At 38.0% G+C, this 24,319-nt stretch overlaps 1 protein-coding gene across 1 annotated transcript in view; it reads left to right on the forward strand.

Annotated features, from left to right (window-relative positions):
• The window catches only part of LOC120852613 (ankyrin repeat domain-containing protein 31-like), a 134,101-nt gene that overhangs the window by 83,946 nt on the left and 25,836 nt on the right, over positions 1 to 24,319 (forward strand). Inside the window, 5 exon segments of the mRNA XM_040225947.1 lie at positions 141 to 277; positions 7,180 to 7,342; positions 9,681 to 9,796; positions 13,685 to 13,772; positions 21,613 to 21,709. Coding sequence (XP_040081881.1) covers positions 141 to 277; positions 7,180 to 7,342; positions 9,681 to 9,796; positions 13,685 to 13,772; positions 21,613 to 21,709 — 601 coding nt within the window.

Genomic DNA, 24,319 nt, shown 5'->3' on the forward strand with positions numbered 1-24,319 from the left:
TCCTGTCCAGTACTTAGTATATACATTTGAATCAATATATATATTCATTCCATTAGTGCAAATAAACTTAATAATGAGGATACTACTTGAGTATTGATTTGTAAGTAGCTTCTTTTGTTTTCTCTTTTTTCCTTTTTTAGCTTGGACACCACTTCATAAGGCAGCTAGTAATGGATGGAGTGATGTAGAGTTGTTAAAAGCTAGTGCTAATGTTAATTGTGAAAATGTAGATGGAATTGTACCCTTACATGATGCTGTTGCAAACAACCATTTAAAGGTATAGTGCATCGTATTAGGTTCCTATTTCTTTTTCTTTAAAAAGTGAATGAAGACAGTGAAGGTATTTTAAATTGCTAGTTAAAGTGATTCCTTAAGACAAAGAATTTTTAAAACTTTACTTAGAGGCACAAGTGTATATGATATTACATATAGTTTAGAAAAGCAATATATTTCCTAATGAATCCTGTTTCCATTGTCTCTTCATTGTGTAATTCATGTAAATCAGAATAAAATGAAATGGCTAAGAGTAAACACAGCCTATCATCAATGTAATACATTATAATTTTAATTGTCTTAAATTATTTGCTGTTGTATATAAGAGTATATATAGTGATGATATATTTGATAACCGGACAATTTTAAACTCAGAAATTTCTTAGTGAGTTTGAAGTTTCAAAGAAATGAGTAAAAGCTTAAGTTGCTTCTTTGGGGGTTGTTGTATTTTTTTTCTCATTTTTTTATAAACTACTATGGTGAAAATAACAGGGGTAAATTACTAGGTTAATTATTAGAGTAACACTAAATTTGAAATCTAGATGTTATAATTCTTCAGATTTTTAAACTTATCTCTTTTTTTGACAAACTTTAGGAGAAAATTTGTCTGTAGATAGTGTAGATTTCAGGAATAATTTTTCGCTTTGAAAAGTCATTAAGGAAATTACTAGCAACAACAGTATAAAACCAAGATTCATGTAAAAAAATATTTTGGATCTCTCACTAATACCACTTTATCTGTCTCTAGGTATTTTTTAATAGTCTGGTAGTTTTTGTGAAAATGTATCTCTACTGTTTTCAGCCTGAATATATAGTCATGTGAGAGAAAATATTGAATTTGTGACTTGCAGAAATAAAAGGTATAAACTAATAATTAAGAATAGTACCAGATGGGTAGGCTAATGTCCAGGGAGGCTTCTTTTGAACAAACAAACTCTTTAATCTTAAAGATGTTTAAATTAAAAAGGAATTGACAAAATCTTGAGGTTATGTGATCGTGCTGTGGAAGAAAACAAACAGGAAGAGTCACTGAAGTGATGAACCTGCTGGTTACTTGCACAGGAAAAAGGTCATTTAAAGTGAAAGCACTTAAATAAGGGCAAAACATTCATAGTAGGAAAATTAGGATTTTAGACTATCCTGAAAAATGCAATATAGAATATTGCATATATGCAATATAGAATATAAGGACCCCACCCCCAACATCACGCCTATGTCTGGAAATTTATTAGAAGGTGTTACAGAGCTCAGCATATGGTATTCATGGGTAAGATTTATTCCAGCAATATAGTAAGGATACATAGTTGGATTATCAGAGGAGAAGGTGGAGTTTGGAGGTATCCGTGTGCAGGCTCTTCTATGTACTCTTCTTCACGAGAGGCCACATACGGTTTGCTTTTCCCTCAGCAGTGAAAGTGTAGTGACATAAGTACGAAGTTTTTGTCCGGGAAAGCTGATTAGAAGCTTAATGCTCATGATTTATACTGAGGGCTGGTCATGTGGGCACCCTCTACCTAGCACTTACCAAGATTCCAGACTCCCAGAAGCATACACCACATCGTGTGTGTCAACAGTTTAAGTACAGAGAGTCGCAGCAATTAGGGAAAGGTGTATATCAGTGCTGGACACTGACTGCCAGCCCAGTTCTCGCATGCCAGCTACAGGCCAGCCACATAAGCGGCCTCTCTAGAGAGCAGTCTTAGGCCTGCTGTGTTAACTCCTCTAAGTAGTATTATATTTAGTTTCTAACTGAAATATATACTGCTTGATTTCTGGTTCAGCAGAGACGCAATAAAGTATGTTTTCTTGGCCTAGCTTTTCTGGCAAAAGAGTATGACAGCACATAGGACATCCTTTATCTCATGGGTGACTTTTTGCCTCATGGTCTCAGGGAAGTTCTTTTTTTTTCAAAAATTTTAAAAGGTGCCACAGTTTTGGCCCTAGGTCCTGTATTAATACACTTATATTAAAATCCTGATTTTTCTTTTTTTATGTTTGTTGCTATCAGCTTGTCACTCCTTCTAGGCCCTTTCAGGGGGTAAAGACAGAAAAATATGTGAGTATACTAATACATGTATACTCATTTCTATATCTATGAATTAATCTATCTGTCTATATTAAAATAAACATGAATTAAAACTGTCTTCTCAGACTCTAATCCAGCTTCACAGAGATCATTCTAGCTTTTATCCATCTTGTTTCTTTATAACTTCTTTTTCTGACAATGATAAACCTGGTTATTTTTATCCACGGTTTATTTACTTATTTGTCCAACTCTCATATAAATGTAAAGCATTTTCAGAATTGTTAATCCATATCACTGTGTAAAACACATTTCTCTCCTAGAGCAAGGGCTGGCAAACAGCTCCCAGGGCAATTCTGGCCCTTTGCCTGTTTTGGAACAGCTGATAGCTGAAAGTAGTTTTTATAGTCTTACATGACTAGGTGGGGGAAGACAGACTATTTCGTGAAAATTTCATGGGATTCGCGTTTTCGTGCACATGGATGAAGTTTTACTGGAACACAGTCACGCTCATTTGTTTGCATGTTGTCTGTGACTGCTTTTGTGCTCTGTCAGTAGAGCTGAGTAGTTGTGACAGGGACACCACGGCATACACAGACAAAATAATTACTCTCTGGCTCTTGCCAGAAAGTTTGGTAATTTCTAAATAAGAATATAGTGATCATGTAGTTCTTCTTGGCTTTAGCTTTACAGTATCCAGCTAAAAACACCATATTCCAAAGTAATTTAGATAAGGTAATTTAAAGACAAGTCTTGTATTTTTAATACTGCTAGTTCATTATAATCTACATTAAATCTTCAGAAGAGTCAACATCACACTTTAAATTTTTATATAATAAATTTAACTCTTTCTAGTCGTAGCTCAGTCGATAGAGAATCTGCCTGCGACGCAGGAGACCCAGGTTCAATTCCTGGGTTGGGAAGATCCCCTGGAGAAGGAAATGGCAACCCATTCCAGCATTCTTGCCTGGAGAATCCTATGGACAGAGAAGCCTGGCAGGCTACAGTCCGTGGGGTCGGAAGAATCAGACATGACTTAGCGACTAAACCACCACCACCACCATATTAAAATCCTGATTTTTCCTTTTTTAGGTTAACAGTTTTACCTTTTAGTTTATCCCTTATCAGTTTTGCTTCACAGGTGCTTTAAGCATTTCTACAATATTATTTTAATATATGACTTCAGGAAATCCTGGGCTTCCCTGGTAGCTCAGTTGGTAAGGAATCCGCCTGCAGTGCAGGAGACCCTGGTTCGATTCCTAGGTCAGGAAGATCCCCTGGAGAAGGTATAGGCCCCCCACTCCAATATTCTTGGGCTTCCCTTGTGGCTTAGCTGGTAAAGAATCCACTTGCAATGCAGGAGACCTGGTTTCCATCCCTGGGTTGGGAAGATCCCGTGGAGAAGGGAACAGCTACCCACTCTGGTATTCTGGCCTGGAGAATTCCATGGACTGTATAATCTGTGGGGTCACAAAGAATCGGGCATGACTGAGTAACTTTCACTTTCTTTTTAGGCAATCCTACGTCTTTACATTTTGACTTTGTTATCAATTTGTAGCATATTTTCCTGGCCAGTATTTCTGGCCAGTATTCTGGCCTGGATAATTCCATGGACAGAGGAGCCAGCAGGCTACATTCCATGGGGTTACAAAGATTCGGACACGACTGAGTGACTTTCTCTTCATAAGTGAAAATTTTCCTATTTTGAAGACTCTAGCTTCTCTCATAGCAATTTGGTAACTTCAAGGGGTAGAGAAGATGATTACTCAGACGTTGAGGGTCTTCTGTAAAGATAAGTGTCAAGAACTGAAAATTAACCACAGGAAATAGCAGAAAGGAACTTGGTTTAGCAGACAAGACACAGAACTGGAGATCTTGAATTCTAGGCCTAGTTCTGCTGCTTGAAAAAGATAAAGATAACTTTACCCTTGAAATAAAGAGTTTGATCTAGAGCTGCACTGTCTGTACTATATACCACATAATGACTATTTAAATTTAAATTACCTAAAATCAATTAAATTTAAAAATTCAGTTCTTCAGTTGCATTAGCCACATTTGAAGTACTCAGTAGCTACATGTGGCAAGTGGATCCCGTGTTAGACAATGCAGATTAGAACATTTCTATCATCACAGAGACCTCTGTTGGACAGCTGTGGTCTAGAGCAAGGATTGGTAAATATTTCCTGCAAAGGGCTGGATAATCAGTAGTTTAGGGTTTCTGGGCCACACAGCCTCTACTGCAATCACTCACCTGCTATTCTGTTATAAAAGCAACCCTAGACTGTTTGTAAATGGGTGGGTTTTGACTGTGCACCACTAAAACTACATTTACAAAATCAGGCAGCAGACAGGATTTGGCCTGTGGACCATAGTGTGCTATTATTGCTTGTTCTAGAGAATCACTGATGTTCTTGATACCTAGGTGGTGATACAGATAAAGTTTGCTTTTGGATTAACCTTCCATATCTCTATTGCCTTCACTTAAAAGAGAAATATTCTATTTGAAATGAAGGAGGTAGTGTTTTTAATGATATTTTCATTACTTTGACACATATATTGCCCAGCATCTTTCCTTATATCTTCATTAACTTTCCCTCCATGCAACAGTTTGTCATTTGTTCTTTTTATTTCTAATTCACTTTTTCCCTTTTGTCCCTATTTTTTTTTTTGAGGTAGGATATTGATAGATAATCTAGAAAGATAAATTAGGGAGCAAGATATATAAATATATGGTATTGTAGACCTGTGTGTGTGCTAAGTCATTTCAGTCATGTCCAACTCTTTGTGACCCTATGGACTGTAGCCTGTCCTTCTCCTCTGTCCATGGGATTCTCCAGACAAGAATACTGGAGTGGGTTGCCATTTCCTTCTCCAGGGGATCTTCCTGTCCCAGGTCTCCTACATTGCAGGCAAATTCTTTACCACTTGTGCCACCTGTGAAGCCCAATTGTAGAACTAGTAAGTATCAATTCTATAATATCCTGTGATTTTCTCTCTTGCATGACTATATACAAAGTTGAGTTCATCATCTTATTTTTTCAACTTGCATATTTAAAAAAAAAAATCTTAGTTTCTGTTGTAAGTTATCTTCCAAGGTGGTTTTGTATTCTACCTTATAAACTGTGGAATATTAAAAGATAAGGAAAAGGAGAATGAGAGGAAAAGATTTTTTTTTAAAGCTAAAATATGGATGGGAATGGACACTCACTTTTGTACAAGATAGGATAGCAGGGATAAGATATCCCCTCCCACCTTAAAAGCTAGAAAAGTGTGCAAAATACGTAAAATAACAGTTTTGAGATATTAGACAACATGCAGGAGAGAACAAAAGCAAATGAGATGAGCCTTGTGGATTGTCCCACCTTACGGGCTAGAGGGAGTTTCCAGGCAGTAGTGTAGGGAGGAGGAAAACAAATAGCCTTATGATCTCAGAGTGCTGAGAAGACAGAATGTGGAGTTTCAAAGGCTCCAACAGCTAAAATTCTGAGAGCAAGATACCAGACAGAATGCATCTGCGTAGAGAGACACCTCCAGCGATTGAAAGGGGGAACTTCCTCAGTTCTTTGGCGGATCTACAAATGTGTGTAAGGAAACTCCGTAAAGTGAGGCAGGATGCTGCAGGGAGGACCGGCAGAACCGTGGCTGGGGCTTACACACAGCTGATTAGGGGGCTGTCTTCCCTTAAGCCCCACCATGTGCCAGATACTTTATACATGGGTTCACATTTAAGCCTCATGGGTGAGAAAAATGAGATTCAAATGGTAAGTAGCTTGCCCAAGGACATAGCTAGTAAGTAGCAGGAGTGAGTTTTGTATGCTTGACCTTAAAACAAATATATTTTCCTTCATGCTGGGCTAATTCTAGGCTGATAGAACAAATAAGGAACTGTCATAATTTCTACTGGTGCATTTGCTTCTAAATTTTTATGCTTCTCCATACCTGAACACAAGTGGAAAGAGAAAAGCTACTAGAACATAACATATCTTTAACAAAATACTGACCATCTTTTCCTGATCAAAAGGTTTTTCAGTGATTTGAGTTGCTTGTATTATGCAGATGGAATCATTGACTGTTTTTTACTAAATTGACTTTTACTATCAACTAATAAGTGACAGTCTTTAACTTTGATGAGTCACAAATTTAATTCTAATACACAAGTTTGAATTATTCAGGAAAGCAGTATTTATATCAGAAGCTTTTGCCCCTAGAATGTCACACATTCAACATTTGTCTTTGACCTCAGTTTTCTCCTCTGTAAAGATGGGGTTGGGGTAGATTATTTCTGTTTCTTTTTTATCTTGTTAAGATTCTGTGAATACAAGTCATCTATTTAGGAAACATATTTACATAGAGAGTATTAGAATGGACATTAGGTTTCCAAGCTAATTTATAAAAACTCCTAAACAAGTAACATATCTAAAGTATTATAGTTCAAGTAAAACTTTATTCAACTTTATCTAATGGGTGGTTTATAATACAGTGTATAGTATAGTATAATATAATACAATATGATAAAATCCTGGAATGATCTTTGCTCCCTTCTGTACCCTATCTTCCAGCAGCTTAGGGGAGGGCAAAAGGCTGTGTAACTGAGATAAAGTAAATCCTTTTGCACATCAGTCTATCTAAGTCTGCTCTTAGACAATGAAAGCAGCATATCTGGTACTTTCATACCACTGTATTTGATTTTCCTGTGAAGACAGATCAGGCCAAACAGTGAATCAGTTTACAGTTGTCATATCAAATTTAATTGAAATTTTCTTGGTCAGAGTTTGAGAAATTTTTTGATAACTTTTAATATTCGATACTGTTATCCTATAATGAAAGCAGAAATGATTGATTTTAGGTGTCTGTAGAGATAACTTTGGAAAAATACCTTCTAGGCAACTGAGATGCTACTACAACATGGAGCAAACCCTAATCAAAAGGGTGAAAAGCAGAAGACTGCTTTGGATGAAGCAGATGATGAAAATATGAAAGAGCTGCTGAAATCTTATGGTGCTGTTGAGACTGACAGTAGAGATGAGAGTGATGCTGTAGTCACTGGTATGAATAGCAATGTTTCTTGCTATTTTATACAGGTGTATACCTCTGCTTAGAAAAACAAAGTCTTCAGATTTGTGTAAATTGTTTCATAACTAGGGATAATTTTTTGTCTGTTTATTAAACTCTTGAAAAGCATAAGTTATTTTTACAAACGGCATTTCAAAACTTGGTTTAATTTATAGATTATATGGTTCTATTGTATTAGAATTATATGTTGAAACAAAACACATTCATTAAACAAACATTCATCTCTCATAACACTGGATCTGAACTCATAGAACTGTTACTGAAACTATGCAAATTGGTTTACTTTATAGTGGGGCTGGAAAAGAATGACATTATACTAAAGTCTTTGCAACTAAGATTCCATTACATCAGAATTTATAATGATTCATGCAAAAGTTGGACTCATGCCACCTTTTCAAGACTAATATTCTAATGCTAGAATATGAATTTGTTAAGCAAATATACCATACTTACATATGTGTGTTAGTGTATGTTTAATATATATTATAGTGGAAAGAATATTTCTAGGAAATATATAGTCAGGGAAATTTTTATGAACCATTTTTAGCAGTACTTTGCACTTAACTAATATAATGAGTTATCTATAAGAAATAAGCATTTAGTTCTGCCATTTGTAGCAACGTAGGTGAACCTAGAGAATGTCACGTTAAATGAAATAAGCATAGAAAGATACAGAAAGGCAAACTCTTTGTGGTGTCACTTATATGTGGAACCTTAAAAAGTCAAGCTTAAAGAACCAGATAGATGGTTGAGTGGTGGTTGTCAAGGGCTTAGGGGAGGAAGTGGTGGAGGAGATGGAGAGATGTTGATCAGAGTACAAACTTTCGCTTAGAAGATGAGTTGGTTCCGCGGGTCTTCTAATGTATAAGACGATGATTACAGTTTTTAATAATAAATTGTATACTTGCAATTTGCCAAGAAAGTAACTTTTAAATGTTCTCACCAACACACACACACACAAACACACAAGGTGACAATGTGAGGTGACAGGTGTGTTTGTGTTTTTTTAAAGAAGCATTTAGTGAGCACTGACTTAGAAAACATACATTTGTTGAGCACATGCTATACAGATCAGCCCAGGAGGAGCTTCCAGGCTTGTGGAGAGATAAACCAGAAAACAGGCAGTTAAAAACAATTTTAGAAGTGTTGAGGAGAGGGAATTGATCTTCCTTTTCCTTCAGGCGTGAGCCTTGACTCATGGAAAAAGAAAGCCAGGAGCTTATCTGTGTTGTCTATGAGGGAGATTATTGGGAAGAGAACCCCTGTGACGTGCTTTTCCCCTGGCCTGCCATTCCCCTTACCAACTGATAGGACTGGTGAGAGGCAAGGACAGTCACTGTGTCCTGTTTTACTGGTGCGCGAGATCACATGTAGGTCAAAGTCAGGAGACTGACACACACATCCCCATTTCTTTGTCTGCTCCCATATGCTAAGCCCATAGGGTGGGAGATTTGGAGCTATTGCGCACTCTGTTATATTAATAAAGTACTAGATCTAGGTCACTGGAGAAAGCAATGGCACCCTACTCCAGCACTCTTGCCTGGCAAATCCCATGGACGGAGGAGCCTGGTAAGCTGCAGTCCCTGGGGTCACAAGGAGTCAGACACGACTGAGCGACTTCACGTTCGCTTTTCACTTTCATGCATTGGAGAAGGAAATGGCAACCCACTCCAGTGTTCTTGCCTGGAGAACCCCAGGGATGGGGGAGCCGTGGACTGCCATCTCTGGGGTCACACAGAGTCGGACACGACTGAAGCGACTTAGCAGCAGCAGCAGATCTATTCCCACTTTTCTGTTGTTCCTTGTATATACTTTTCCTTGGACAGGTCACCCAATAGAATGAGGGATGTAGGGTAACCATATGTGAAGAAAGGGAATCCAGAATGGGAGAAGGTTCAGAGAGAATTTTATAGAGACAGTGAATTATGGTCATAGTAGAGCATGGACTGGAAGTCAGATCTGGTTTCAGTACTAGCTGTGTAACACATCAGGCAACTTCTTGAATCCCTCTAAGCTTCATGTTCCTCTTCTGTAAAATGGATGTAATTAACTACCTACCCCTCCGGGCTCATATGAAGATTAAATAAGATGATTCATGGAAAGAGTTGGATATCCAGCATGTGATACGTATTCAGTAGATTTGCTAAAATTAGTCCATTGATAATAAATAATGAGGTGCTAATCAACATTAAGATATCATGGTAATTATAGACTTAATTTATCCTTCCTATTCTTGTCACCATTACAATTGATAAAATTAGGCAAAATTTTTGCACATTCTTAATATATTTTCTGATTTTATGTTTTAAAGTAAAAACTCCTGACGTCCGGGCAAGAAGACGTAAACAGTGCATTTGTGAAGATTCCAAAACTGTTGATACACCTTCTATCTCACACCAAGAAAAAACAGAAGAAAACCTTTCCATGGTGAGTGAAGTTGAAATGGTTTTGTTCTTTAGCCTAGAAAATGCCATTCTTTGTGCCAGCCAGCCATTGGCTATTGGCAGCATTCCATTTTTAAGGACATGCAAGTTAAAAATTTTTTTTTTTTTTGTCATAAGATAATACAGCATAATTGAGCAGAATGAATGTTTTGCCAAAAGTTTTACTTTTGTTTTAGGTTTGAAGGACTCGTCAGCCAAAGAAACCACTTGTTACACACATAAACAGTTTCAGTCTTTTATAGAAGATTATTTGACTTAATTTCAATATACAAGCATTAAAAGAAAAGAAATAGAAACAATAGTATCGTATGGTGAAGTTGCTCAGTCGTGTCCAACACTCTGTGACCCCATGGACTGTAGCCTACCAGGCTTCTCCGTCCATGGGATTCTCCAGGCAAGAATACTGGAGTGGGTTACCATTTCCTTCTCCAGGGGATCTTCCCGACCCAGGGATTGAACCCAGGTCTCCCACATTGGAGGCAGACGCTTTAATCTCTGAGCCACCAGGGAAAGAGAGCAAGGACAGTATGTATATGCATCACTGATTGGTCCAGCCTGCATCCAGCCTTGAACAGCACTGGGAAGTCCCTCATTAAAGCAGTTTGGAGTCACAATCGGGACAGGTTCTGGGCAGTGCATCTGCCTTGTGGGTGAGACTTCAGATCGTAGTTTCAGGGACTCCTGCTTATAATCCCAGGCCACAAACTGATGTGAACATCAGTTTGCATGCAAAAATGCAGCACTGGTTTTACTTTATACCTTCTTCCAGTGCTGTTTCACCTGTGAGTCAGTCACAGAATTTCCTTAGATCCTAGGGTTGACCAGACCTCCAGGGGCTCAAGAATTCCAAAACCCACTGCCTTTCTTGTGTAAAGTGACTCCTGACTTGCTGTGCTTGAGGGCAGGCACCGAATTCAGAATCTAGGCAGTGCCCAGACAGGTGGTCAGAGAGGCCTGCTGTCCTGTTTCTGAAGCCAGAATAAGACTTCTATTTTAATTTCCCTAACAAGGAACCAAGAAACTGCCTGCACTGAACAGAGAATTAGAGTTTAGCTGCTATCCTTTACTCCTGGATTGGATTCTTTGGCACTTACCTATCCCACAAACAGTGTCGCTGTTGGAGTGCTCTAGTGTGTCTTCATCCATCCAACTTCCAAGAAGTATCTCGGATACATAGTAGGAAGAAAGACCTTGGAACCTAGACGGAGAAGAGGAAAGCAGCCTGGTTTAACCAGCCTGGACCCTGCGTGGTTTATAGAGATAGTTTGCTCTATGTGAAATCCCTTGTGTGAAGGTGTAGTTTTAAAGAAAATAACTTAGTTGCACATATATTAATTTATGAGATGGATATTCTCATATCCATCTAGTTTGATTAAAACACAGAGCATCCTAGACACTAACTTCTTAAGCAAAGTAGACTCCTCAAAGAAATATTTTGAATAAGACTGTGTGTGTGGATTAGACTTCCCTTACATACTTTTTGTTAGTATAGAGAGGAAAATACTATTCATTGAATGTAAACTATGATTGATCAACTATTTTATACCTAAAATATTTTAAATGCTGTTTAAAAGCAATTGTGTTTGCCTCAACATTTCAAAAATATTTTACATTGTTCCTGGTATCTCTTGTAATGAATGAAAAGTTAATTGTCAATGTAAATGTCACTCCCTTGTAGATAATATATCTTTCAGGCTTACAGTTTTAAAGATTTTTTTTTTTCATATTCTGCTGTTTCACTAGGTTATGTCTAAATGTAGGTGTGTTTTTAATTAATTTTACTCTAAAAGGACTAAACATGTTTGTTTAGTCTGAAGACAGATTTCTCCTTGTATTCTGAACTTTTAGCCCTTAGATTGTTGACTATTACCCCTCTCCCATTAGCAGTATTTTCCTTTTATGAAACTCATATTTTTTGAGATGGTTGTTAGACCGGTCTCCCTATATCTTTTTTGTATTTTCCATCTCTTTAATTCTCTACACTATATTCTGGGTGATACCCTTTGACCTCTGATTTTCTACCCAAAGGCTGAGTGGGTGACAAGTAGAGTTTTTACTAATCCTTATTTAAGCTAAAGGACACCCACTCATGGTCACTAGTTTTATGTGGGGCTCCATTCTAACTCCAACTCAATGGACATGAGTTTGAGTAAACTCTGGGAGTTGGTGATGGACAGGTAGGCCTGGCATGCTGCAGTCCATGGGGTCGCAAAGAGTCAGATACAACTGAACAGAACTGACTGATTCTAACCCCTTCCTTATCTCCTGTTCCTTTGTAGGTATTAAAAACCCTGACCCTAATTCCTAATACCTATGTTTGCTCCACATCCCTCATGGGCTGCTACCAGCTTCATTTCCTTTCCCTTTATTTTTCCAATTTTAGGTGGGTGTGGGTGGTTAAAATTTATTGTATTTTGTCTAGTGTATTTTTCCAGGTGTTTGGAATAGACAGGGGTCCTTCTGTATCAGCTCAGCTCACTGTATTGACCATTAGTTATCTTTAAGGTATATTTTCATGTAAAGATTAAAACATTATGGAAAAATCACCCTAACCCTATTGTTGTTAACTGTATGAGTATTTGTTTCAGGAATAATGTTTATCACTTTAGATGCCAAGCCTCAGGGAAATATAATGAAGATATAAAAGTTTAATGAAAACCAACTTTAAGAAAAAACTTAAAATATGCAGACTTTAAAGTCATTAAAGGTTTATCCTTTGTAAATGTAAATTTGTTTTTGAGTGCTGAAAATTTCAAACCAAATTGAGGATGAGTGGTGACCTTATGGCCAGATGCAAAGGAAATGAGATGATTTTAGTTTGATGCTACCGTCTAACACTTTCAGATCACAGTATCTAGGCAGCCTCCTTCTCTCCCTCCATATAGAGTGAGTACAAAAGTGATTATCATAATGATAATAGTTGGCATTCACAGAATATTTATGACATGGTGAGCTCTCCTCTAAGTGCTTTATGTTAATCCATTTAGCCTCCATAATAATGAAAGTAGTTTCTGTTAATATCATTACCTTCCTCATTACAGCTAAGGAAGCTGAAGTAGGAAAGGGTGGGTAACAATCCAAAATTACATTTCTATTACATAGCAGTGCCAGAATTAAAATCCAGGTAATCTGACTCCAGAGCCTGTGCTCTCAACCAGTATGCTTTAATATACAAATCTGTGAAAGACGTGTCAGAAGCAAAAATGATCCTAAGACGTTATGAAAAAACCCAAATGAATTTGTTGGCCAAGCCAATATGTTGAAGGCATTTCAATATTAATGTTCCTCTATTTTAATTTCTCTAACAATGAACCAAGAAACTATCTGCATTGAATTGTTTAATATTAATATTAAACTATTAATATTAATAGTTTAATTAATACTATTAATACTGACAAGTATATAAAGAGGTGGTTTTAAATCCTATTTGTGGGTTTTTAAGAGTGTTTTGTATTTCTAAGAGTGTATGTGAAATCTTAATAGTGTACAATGATAATCATAAAGCCTTAAAGTGAACTTCTTGCATATATGTAATCTTTAAATATTATTTGCTGAGTTCTTTTTTTTTCTCCTACACCTATAAAAGGAGTCACTGAGAAATTGTGATTGTTTTTATGGTTGCCACTCTTAACATTCTGTTTTCCAGGAGCAGATCTGCTACATAAATCTAGATGTATTTAAGTTTAATTTTTTCCCAAATACATATATATATAGTTAAGTTTAGATGAGGCCTGAATACATTTGGAACATAAAGGGAAATCAGCATTTTTTGTGGTACTTTATTCAGCACTTTTACTGTGCGTTTGTCAGTTGCCTGTTAGAGAAAAACATCTACCTTCTTGTAATGAAGTTTTTAATATTTATCTGATAGCATCAGACCATCAGTGCCATTCTACAAGATATAGAAGAAAAACAAGAAAATTTATTAGAGTTTGAGATAAGAACCCCTGAAGATGCAGGTAAATATGCACTCATATTTAAGTTTGATTATTTCAGTCATCCAAGGCATTGCTGCCTCATTTTCTTTTGGGGATGGGGTGGGTATAGTATGATTCCATTTTTTAAAAGTTCAAGAACAGGCAAAACTAAACTTTTGATAGAATTCAGAATAGGAGTGCTGTGAGGTTGAAGGTGTCCTCCCCCCCAAAAATGTCCACATTATAAGCCCTGATGAATGGTAAAGATGTGGTCCGTACACACAGTAGAATATTACTCAGCCATTGAAAAGAACGAAATAATGTCATTTGCAGCATCATGGATGGACCTAGAGATTGTCATACTGAGTGAAGGAGGTCAGAGAAAGACAACTATCATATGATATCACTTATATGTGGAATCTAAAAAAATGGTACAAATGAACTTATTTACGAGACAGAAATAGAGTCATAGATGTAGACAATAAGCGTACAGTTACCAAGGGAAAGGGGTGTAGGAGGGACAAATCGGGATATTAGGACTGACACATACATGCTGCTATTTATAAAATAGACAACTAATAAGGACCTACTGCAGAGTACAAGGAACTCTACTCAGTACTCTATAATGACCTATCTGGGAAAATAATCTAAAAAAAGTGGGTATTTGTATATGTATAACTGATTCACTTTGCTGTAAAACAGAAACTAATACAACGTTGTAAATAAACTATACTCTAATAAAAATTAATTAAAAAACCAAAACAGTACCTCATCAGTCTTTTTTGTAGCAGGATATAACTGTTAATTAGTCTGTTAGCTTAATTTCATGTTGTGGTGGTGGTGATTTAGACACTAAGTTGTGTCTGACTCTTGCGGCCCCATGGAGGCCAGGCTCCTCTGTCCTCTGTCCATGGGATTCTCCAGGCAAGAATACTGGAGTGGGTTGCCATTTCCTTCTCCAGGGAATCTTCCCGACCCAGGAATCAAACCCACGTCTCCCGCATTGCAGGCAGGTTCTTTACCCACTTAGCTACGAGGGAAGCCCTAATTCATGTTGTATACCTTTTAAAAAAATTACTTCTTTTTAAACTATACCCATTCTACTTTTCATCCTGGCCTAACACATGATACAGGTGATATTTTGAGGAAAATAATACAAATTAACTTATATCCCCAAACAGTATGTATAGTTCATATATTTTATTTAGTATTTATAGTATCTTATACATCTAAGATGAATTTTACAAGAATATACTTTTTTTCATTATAAAAGGTATATAGATACACTTCAAAAACAACGAGGAAAAATCTGCTAAAAATCACCTGCTGCTCTACTGTAATATTTTGTTGTTTAGTTTTCTTTTTTTTCTAAGAGAATGCTTATGCAATTATACCTCAATAAAATTGTGAAAAAGCGTAGATGGAATCGTGTGAGATGTGCTGTGTTTTCTTGTTGTCGTGGTCATCATTTTTAGTGGTTACATCATATCCTGTTCAATAAATGTCCCATGATTTACTTAATGTTTCCTTTTTTGTTGAGCATGTATATTTTCCCATTTTTTTGCTATTATACCACCATACATAGTTTTTTCTGGATTTAGGATTATCCTCTTAGGAAAAATTAATATAATTGAAATTATTGGGTCAAAATATATAAACATTGTAAAATCTATTGGTTCATATTGATAAGTTGATTTCCTATAGTGTTACATAATAATTTGTACTTCCACCAACACACATTTGTGTTTGCTTTTACACTGCTAATAGCATCAGTATTTTCATTTAAAATAATTTTACTGAAAAAATTTTTACTATTTTAGTAAAAAATATATTATTTTCACTTATTGATTATTAATGGTACTTTTTCATTAATTTTATCTTCTCTTTCATAAATTGACTGTTCCTGTTTGTTAAGAAATTGAAGCCATTTTGTATAATCAAGTTATTGACCCCTTTTCTGCCATAACTGCTGCAAATACTTTTTTTATTCCTTAACGGTGTTTTTATTTATTAGTGTGTGTTAAATACAGAGAGTCTCAAATTCTGTATAGTAGAATGTATCAGCCTCTTTGCTGTTCCTTTTAATGCTTCTAAGATTAGCAACTCTTCTCCCCTCCCCACCCCCAGGCTTTGTAACTTATTTATTCTGTTGTGATCATGTTATCACTGGGATTATTCTAATCATGATCCCTTTTTTGAGTCTCTTTGCCCGTTTAGGGAAGGAGAGGTAGGGCAGTAAAACACTAGAGTTCTTGGCTCATGATCAGGTCCTGACTGCTGTTGGTTCCATTGCTTTTTAACAGTTGTTGAAAGCTAAGGTTCATCAAAGCAAAATTTCTGAGGCTCTTCTGAAGCTTCTACATAGCTCCTAAGATGTGACTGTGCACGTTTCTTTCCCTGGCCCTTCTCAGTCTTCTCTCAGCATTTTTTCCTGGTGGTCTACCTTACACAGACTGTCACCCTAAGTATAAGCCCTCATAAGGAGGCCCACAGGGCAGTCACCTTACTGTCTTCACGATCCTGAAGCTCTTGAACCCACTATCAGGAGGAAGGATAATTAATTCCTAGCACAACAGCAGCTTTCTCTTTGCACTGCTGTGGAAGCTCCGTGTTCTTCTGAAACTCTAGATGTTCAAGAATAAAGAGCAAGTCAGATTATCAGTCCATTGTCACCACAGTAGAAAGTTGTTACACTCTTAACAGTCCTTTGAGAAACCACCCCTTAGGCTGAGGTAAAGAGAAACGTGTTGAAAAGCAGAGAGATTACTCTGCCGACAAAGGTCCATAGTCAAGGCAGTGGTCTTCCCAGTGGTCATGCACGGTTGTGAGAGCTGGACCGTAAAGAAGGCAGAATGCCAAAGAATCGATGCCTTTGAACTGTGGTGCTGGAGAAGACTCCTGAGAGTCTCTTGGACAGCAAGGAGATCAAACCAATCACTCTTAAGGGAGCGCAACCCTGAATATTCACTGGAAGGACTGATGCTGAAGCTGAAACTCCAGTATTTTTCTCATCTGATGTGAACAGATGACTCATTGGAAAAGTCCCTGATGCTGGGAAAGATCGAGGGCAGAAGTAGAAGAGGGCATCAGAGGATGAGATGGCTGGACAGCATGACCGATGCAATGAACATGAACTTGGGCAAACTCTGGGAGATGGGGAGGGACAGGGCAGCCTGGCGTGCTGTAGTCCACAGGGTCCCAAAGAGTGGGACACGCCCGGGCGACTGAACACTAACAACAGAAGCGGAGAGGCGCCCCCACTGCTCACCCCCTTTGCTTCTCAGAACAGAGAACCCACCCAGTTACGCTTCACCTCTCTAAAGAGACAGCTTTGCAAATTCACCACTTCCATATGTTGACACCTTTTCATCTTTGATCTGGTTGAGGCATCCAAGAGAAATGAATTTTATTTTGTTTATTTCTTTGTAAATTTTTTTATAGATGTTTTATATTTATTTTTATATCAGATATTTTTGGTACCTCAACTGAATTGAAGCAGAAAAACTGTTCATTTTAAACATTTTATTAAACATTTTATATGTTATTTTTCCTAAGCATTTAACTCTATAATTCATCTGAAATTTCTTTGCCATGTATGGTAGAAAGATAGAATCGGGCTTTTCCCCGTATTACTACCCCTTTGCCTACTCTTATTTATTGAATAATTCCTCTCATCTTCATTATTTTATAATGCCTTATTATCACACATTACAATCTTATACATATTTGGGTAATTTCTAGGTTTTCTCAAAGATGCCATTGATTAATTTTGTCTCTTGATAAGTATATACTATCATGTTAGACATAAAATATCTTTATATCTATTTATAGAAACTTGGGTTACTATGGTAATGTTATTTTTACCTGTGGTTTAAAATTCACTTAGAAAAGCCAAACGTGGCAGGGTATATAGATAATGTAAATGTCTTTTGTTAAAGTGTCAAATCTTGCCAACAAATCTATGTCTAAATTCTTAATTCTCATTTAAGGAGATTAGGGAGATAGAAACTACTCTGGGAACACTGACTCTGTACTTGTCAGATCATTTGTCTAACTTGCAAAAGGAGGTTCTGGAGGAAATTCCAACTATGAACTTTACGTCACTTTCCACCACTGATTTTCTCTAGTTAAATTATCTAGAAAAATACACCTTGGTCTAAGAAAATTAAGAAAAAACTTAAGAAACAAAGCCAAAAATGAAATGAATAGCAAGTAGCTTAAAAGAAATAATTTCCTATTTGGGAATCTGGGTTTGGACATAATTTACATGTAAATCCTGTGAATTTGTACTGGGGGAGGTCATGATGCCTTTACTTGGGAAGCAATGGATAAAGTAGGAAAATAATTTGAGTAATTATAAGAATAATTTTATATAGATCTGTGGCTTTCCAGAGTTCCAAAGAATAGCAAGAAGAGATAAGAAAGCCTTCCTCAGCAATCAATGCAAAGAAATAGAAGAAAACAACACAATGGGAAAAACTAGAGATCTCTTCAAGAAAATTAGAGATACCAAGGGAACATTTCATGCAAAGATGGGCTCGATAAAGGACAGAAATGGTCTGGACCTAACAGAAGCAGAAGATATTAAGAAGAGGTGGCAAGAATACACAGAAGAACTGTACAAAAAAGATCTTCACGACCAAGATAATCATGATGGTGTGATCACTCACCTAGAGCCAGACATCCTGGAATGTGAAGTCAAGTGGGCCTTAGAAAGCATCACTACGAGCAAAGCTAGTGGAGGTGATGGAATTCCAGTTGAGCTATTTCAAATCCTGAAAGATGATCCTGTGAAAGTGCTGCACTCAGTATGTCAGCAAATATGGAAAAGTCAGCAGTGGCCACAGGACTGGAAAAGGTCAGTTTTCATTCCAATCCCAGAGAAAGGCAATGCCAAAGAATGCTCAAACTACCACACAATTGCACTCATCTCACACGCTAGTAAAGTAATGCTCAAAATTCTCCAAGCCAGGCTTCAGCAATACGTGAACCGTGAACTTCCTGATGTTCAAGCTGGTTTTAGAAAAGGCAGAGGAACCAGAGATCAAATTGCCAACTGGAAAAAGCAAGAGAGTTCCAGAAAAACATCTATTTCTGCTTTATTGACTATGCCAAAGCCTTTGACTGTGTGGATTACAGTAAACTGTGGAAAATTCTGAAAGAGATGGGCATACCAGACCACCTGACCTGTCTCTTGAGAAACCTGTATGCAGATCAGGAAGCAACAGTTAGAAGTGGACATGGAACAACAGACTGGTTCCAAATGGGAAAAGGAGTACGTCAAGGATGTATATTGTCACCCTGCTTATTTAACATATGCAGAGTACATCATGAGAAACGCTGGGCTGGAAGAAGCACAGCTGGAATCAAGATTGCCTGGAGAAGTATCCATAACCTCAGATATGCAGATGACACCACCCTTATGGCAGAAAGTGAAGAGGAACTAAAATGCCTCTTGATGAAAGTGAAAGTGCAGAGTGAAAAAGTTGGCTTAAAGCTCAACATTCAGAAAACGAAGATCATGGCATCTGATCCCATCACTTCATGGCAAATAGATGGGGAAACAGTGGAAACAGTGTCAGACTTTATTTTTTGGGGCTCCAAAATCACTGTAGATGGTGACTGCAGCCATGAAATTAAAAGACGCTTACTCCTTGGAAGAAAAGTTATGACCAACCTAGATGGCATATTGAAAAGCAGAGACATTACTTTGCCAACAAAGGTCCGTCTAGTCAAGGCTATGGTTTTTCCATGGTCATGTATGGATGTGAGAGTTGGACTGTGAAGAAAGCTGAGCGCCGAAGAATTGATGGTTTCGAACTGTGGTGTTGGAGAAGACTCTTGAGAGTCCCTTGGACTGCAAGGAGATCCAAACATTCCTGTATGCAAGACAGCAAAAGAGACACAGATGTATAGAACAGTCTTTTGGACTCTGTGGGAGAGGGCGAGTGTGGGATGATTTGAGAGAATGGCATTGAAACATGTATATTATCATATGTGAAACGAATCGCCAGTCTAGGTTCGATGCAGGATACAGGATGCTTGGGGCTGGTGCACTGGGATGACCCAGAGGGATGGTATGGGGAGGGAGGCAGGAGGGGGGTTCAGGATTGGGAATGCGTGTACACCCGTGGCGGATTCATGTTGATATATGGCAAAACCAATACAATATTGTAAAGTAATTAGCCTCCAATTAAAATAAATAAATTTAAACAAACAAAAATAATAATAAAGATTAGCCCTGGATGCTCTTTGGAAGGAATGATGCTAAAGCTGAAACTCCAGTACTTTGGCCACCTCATGCGAAGAGTTGACTCACTGGAAAAGACTCTGATGCTGGGAGAGATTGGGGGCAGGAGAAGAAGGGGACGACAGAGGATGAGATGGCTGGATGGCATCACCGACTCAATGGACATGAGTTTGAGTGAACTCCGGGAGTTGGTGATGGACAGGGGGGCCTGGCATGCTGTAATTCATGGGGTCGCAAAGTGTCGGACACAACTGAGCGACTGAACTGAACTGAACTGATGGCTTTCCTGGTAGCTCAGCTGGTAAAGAATCCACCTGCAATGCAGGAGACCCTGGTTTGATTCCTGAGTTGGGAAGATCCCCTGGAGAAGGGAACAGCTACCCACTTCAGTATTCTGGCCTAGAGAATTCCATGAACAGAGGAGCCTGGCAGGCTACAGTCCATGGGGTCACAAAGAGTCAGATATGACTGAGAGACCTTCACTTCACTTCATAACTGACTTTAGATATCATATAGCCCTAAATGTTAAGTGTAAAGAACAAGAGGAGAAGGCAATGGCACCCCACTCCAATACTCTTGCTTGGAAAATCCCATGGATGGAGGAGCCTGGTAGGCAGCAGTCCATGGGGTTGCGAAGAGTCGGACACGACTGAGCAACTTCACTTTCACTTTTCACTTTCATGTATTGGAGAAGGAAATGGCAACCTACTCCAGTGTTCTTGCCTGGAGAATCCCAGGGACGGGGGAGCCCTGGTGGGCTGTGGTCTATGGGGTCGCACAGAGTCGGACATGACTGAAGCGACTTAGCAGCAAAGAACAAGAACTGATAGCATGATTCTTATTTTTAAGTACATATAATAAATAGTTATATATAGTATAAATATGCAGGCTATATATAAAGTAAACATATTTTAAACACACACACACTTACCAAGTATTAAAAGCAGTCTCTTTCATAGAGTGAAATATTGAGAAGGAGTGGGTGAGTGGGAACACCCTGACTTCTCTTCCCGGTTGTTGTGTTCAAGTCGTGTCCAGCTCTTTGTAACCCCATGGACTGCAGCACGCCAGGCTTCCCTGACCCACACAACCTCCCTGAGTTTGCTCAGGTTCATTTCCATTGAATTGATGATGCCATCCAAGCGTCTTATCCTCTATCACCCTCTTCTCCTCCTGCCTTTGATCTTTCTGAGCATTCTTCTCTGTAAACATTCATATTATTTCAAAATTTCCTCTACATTGACAGTGTTTTCGTTTTGTATTTTAACAAGTAAATAATTGTAACAGACAAAATTATCTTACTATGTATCTTCTTTTAGTACCCTAATTTCACAGTTAAGGCAGCAACCAGAGAGGTCAATGACTTGTCCAGGATCACCAAGCTTAGTCAGTGGGATAACAGGGTTAGAACTCAGGCTTGCCTGCTCCTTCTTGGTGTGGTCTCACACACCTCAGGGTACTTCTCTAGAGTGACATAAGTCTATTAGCTTTGATATCTGGACCATTGATATGGTGGAAGAGGGTAGAAAAATAATGGCTTTTTAAATTTAACAATAAGGCTAAGTCCTTTGTGACCAAATTTAACATTTGCTATCTCTCAGTTAACCGACTTTTTATTTTATTACCTTCTAGAACAATACGCTGGTAAGATGTTAGAGATAAAGGAAGTTATGGACAACGTGCTTGCTAAACAGAAGGCAGAAAGGGATGATCTAGCTAAAAAATACAGGTGAGTTAAAAAAAGGTAAGAATGCTTTGGAGTTTTCAGAATTTATCTATTTTTAGTCTATAATAGGTCTAGAATTTATTTTTGACTATGCTGGGTCTTCGTTTCTGCACACCAGCTCTCTCTAGCTGCAGCAAGCAGGGGCTACTCTCTAGTTGCAACGCATGGGCCCTCATTGCAGTGGCAGAGCATGTTTCTTGTTGCGGAGCACAGACGCTAGAGCATGGGCTTCAGTAGCTGCGCTGCACGAGTTTAGTTGCCCCTGTGGCATGTGGAATCTTCCCAGGCCAGGGATCAAATCTGTAACCCTGCACTGGCCGGCAGACTCTAAATCCCTGGACCACCAGGGAAATCCTGGCCTCGAATTTCTTGTGATTACAGATGTTTTGTGGAACTGGAAAAGGACTTTATGAGGTCATCTAATCTCTTATGTCCATGAGGAATTATATTTACTTCCTAAGTCACTGCTAAGTCACTTGAGTCGTGTTCGACTCTGTGTGATCCCATAGACGGCAGCCCACCAAGCGCCCCCGTCCCTGGGATTCTCCAGGCAAGAACACTGGAGTGGGTTGCCATCTCCTTCTCCAGTGCATGAAAGTGAAAAGTGAAAGTGAAGTGGTTCAGTCGTGTCCAACTCTTAGTGACCCCGTGGGCTGAAGCCTACCAGTCTCCTCAGTCCATGGGATTTTCCAGGCAAGAGTACTGGAGTGGAGTGTCATTGCCTTCTCCGATATATACTTCCTAGAGAGAGGTTTTTCTACTTTATTACTTGAAATGTTCAGAAAGGATATTAAAATGTCCACAGCCATGAATTTCATGAAAGCCTTTCTGGCCATGAGTCAATCCCGTAAGTAAATTTCTTTCCTTAGTAAATTCACTTTTTTTTTTACATTAAAATTGGTTCTTCTATGCTATTACAAATGTTCTTCTAAGCAGTGTAATCATGTATATTTTGTAGTCTTGTGTACTTCTAAGTTCTCAGGGTCCTTAAAGAGTTTTATCCTAATTGTATTGATTATATAACTCTTATCTTTTTTTTTTTTTTTTTTTGAGAAACTTGTTATATATATTTTTTCTTGTTTGGGTATTATTTTTTATTTTTTTATTCTTTTTTTTCTTAAGATGAGAACTTTTAAGGCCTACTCTCAGCAACTTTCAAATATACAATACAGTATTATCAACTGTAGTCACCATGGGTGTTTATACCTTTTGATTCCTTCACCCATTTTACCCGAATGCTTCCTCCACCTCTGCCAACCACCAGTCTGTTCTCTGAACCTGTGCTTTTGGTTTTTAGCTTCCAAATATAAGTGAGATCATACAGTATTTGTCTTTGTCTGACTTGTTTCACTTAGCATGATGCCCTCAAGATGCGTCCATGTTGTCACAAACAGCAGGATTTGTTTCTTTTTATGGCTGAAAAATATTCCATTATATATGTGTGTCTTCTTATTAATGTGCTATTAGTCTTGAAATTTTGTAATCTAAAGAGCATTTTCATTTTCTATCTGGACTCTGTTTCACATAGTTTTAAATGTGATATTAATTTCTTTTTCTTCTCTATTCAACCAGCTTCTTACATTTACTACTAGTAGTTATTTGTTAATTCTGATTTCTTCTTGACACTTCTTCCACTTGCATCTGCTACTTACTTTAATATCCAGGCAGTTTGGAGTTTAGTACCAACAACTCTAACCTGTATTAGGAGAGAGAATTATCTACACTGTTGCTTTCCTTTAAAACAGCTGCTCTTAAAAGATGGTCACTGAGACCATTTCAAGGGGTCTAAGAAGTCAAAAGCCATTTTTATAATAATATTAAGATGTTATTTGCCCTTTTGTACTCTCATTTTCTCATAAGTATACAATGAAATTTTCTAGAGGCTACATGGTATATAATAATATCATCATCCTAATATCTAATGGAATGTACACTTGTGTGTTTCTGTGTTTTAAAATTCTCTCAGTTTTATTTTCTAAAACAGTAAATATTGATAGATATAACCCATAGAAACAAAAGCTCTTTGGGTTCCTCAGTAACTTTTAAGAGTATAAAAAAGTCCTGAGACCAAAAGGTTTGAGAGCCACTGGAAACAAAAGTGTCCAGTCTCCTGCAGATGCGTGTGGCATAGGTGAGTATAAGCAGAAGTCAGAGGCGTGGGCGAGTCGGTGCCTCCCGTTCAGTCCTCAAGCCCCGAGAGCCGTGGTCTGGGGAGGACACACAGGACAGGGCTTCTCCGGCCGTCGTCTGGACTCCAGGCCTCACTGCGGGTTCAGAAAGTGCACTCACAGTGGTCACTGGATGAACTGACCTTCCTGTGTCTAGCTTACTTATGATTATTCACAAAACAACTCCAGCCCCCATAGCTAAGTGAGTTTGGGTGGAACTTACTCTTGAATTTGACTTCCTGATACACCATTTAACTGTAAACAAGCCAATTCCAAACCTAAAGAAGGTGGTATTGCTCCTTGGTCATCAGTTGGTCCCTTCCAATTAAAGGACTAGTAGATAGCTAGATAGACAACTCGAGTTATGTTTCTGTCTTAGGGCTGACTCACAGCTGATAAATAATGTGAATAAAAATGTGGATAAGCACACTGCTGCTGCTGCTGC

Source organism: Oryx dammah, unplaced genomic scaffold (assembly GCF_014754425.2).
Source record: "Oryx dammah isolate SB20612 unplaced genomic scaffold, SCBI_Odam_1.1 HiC_scaffold_26, whole genome shotgun sequence".
In the NCBI taxonomy this organism is placed as follows: Eukaryota; Metazoa; Chordata; class Mammalia; order Artiodactyla; family Bovidae; genus Oryx; species Oryx dammah.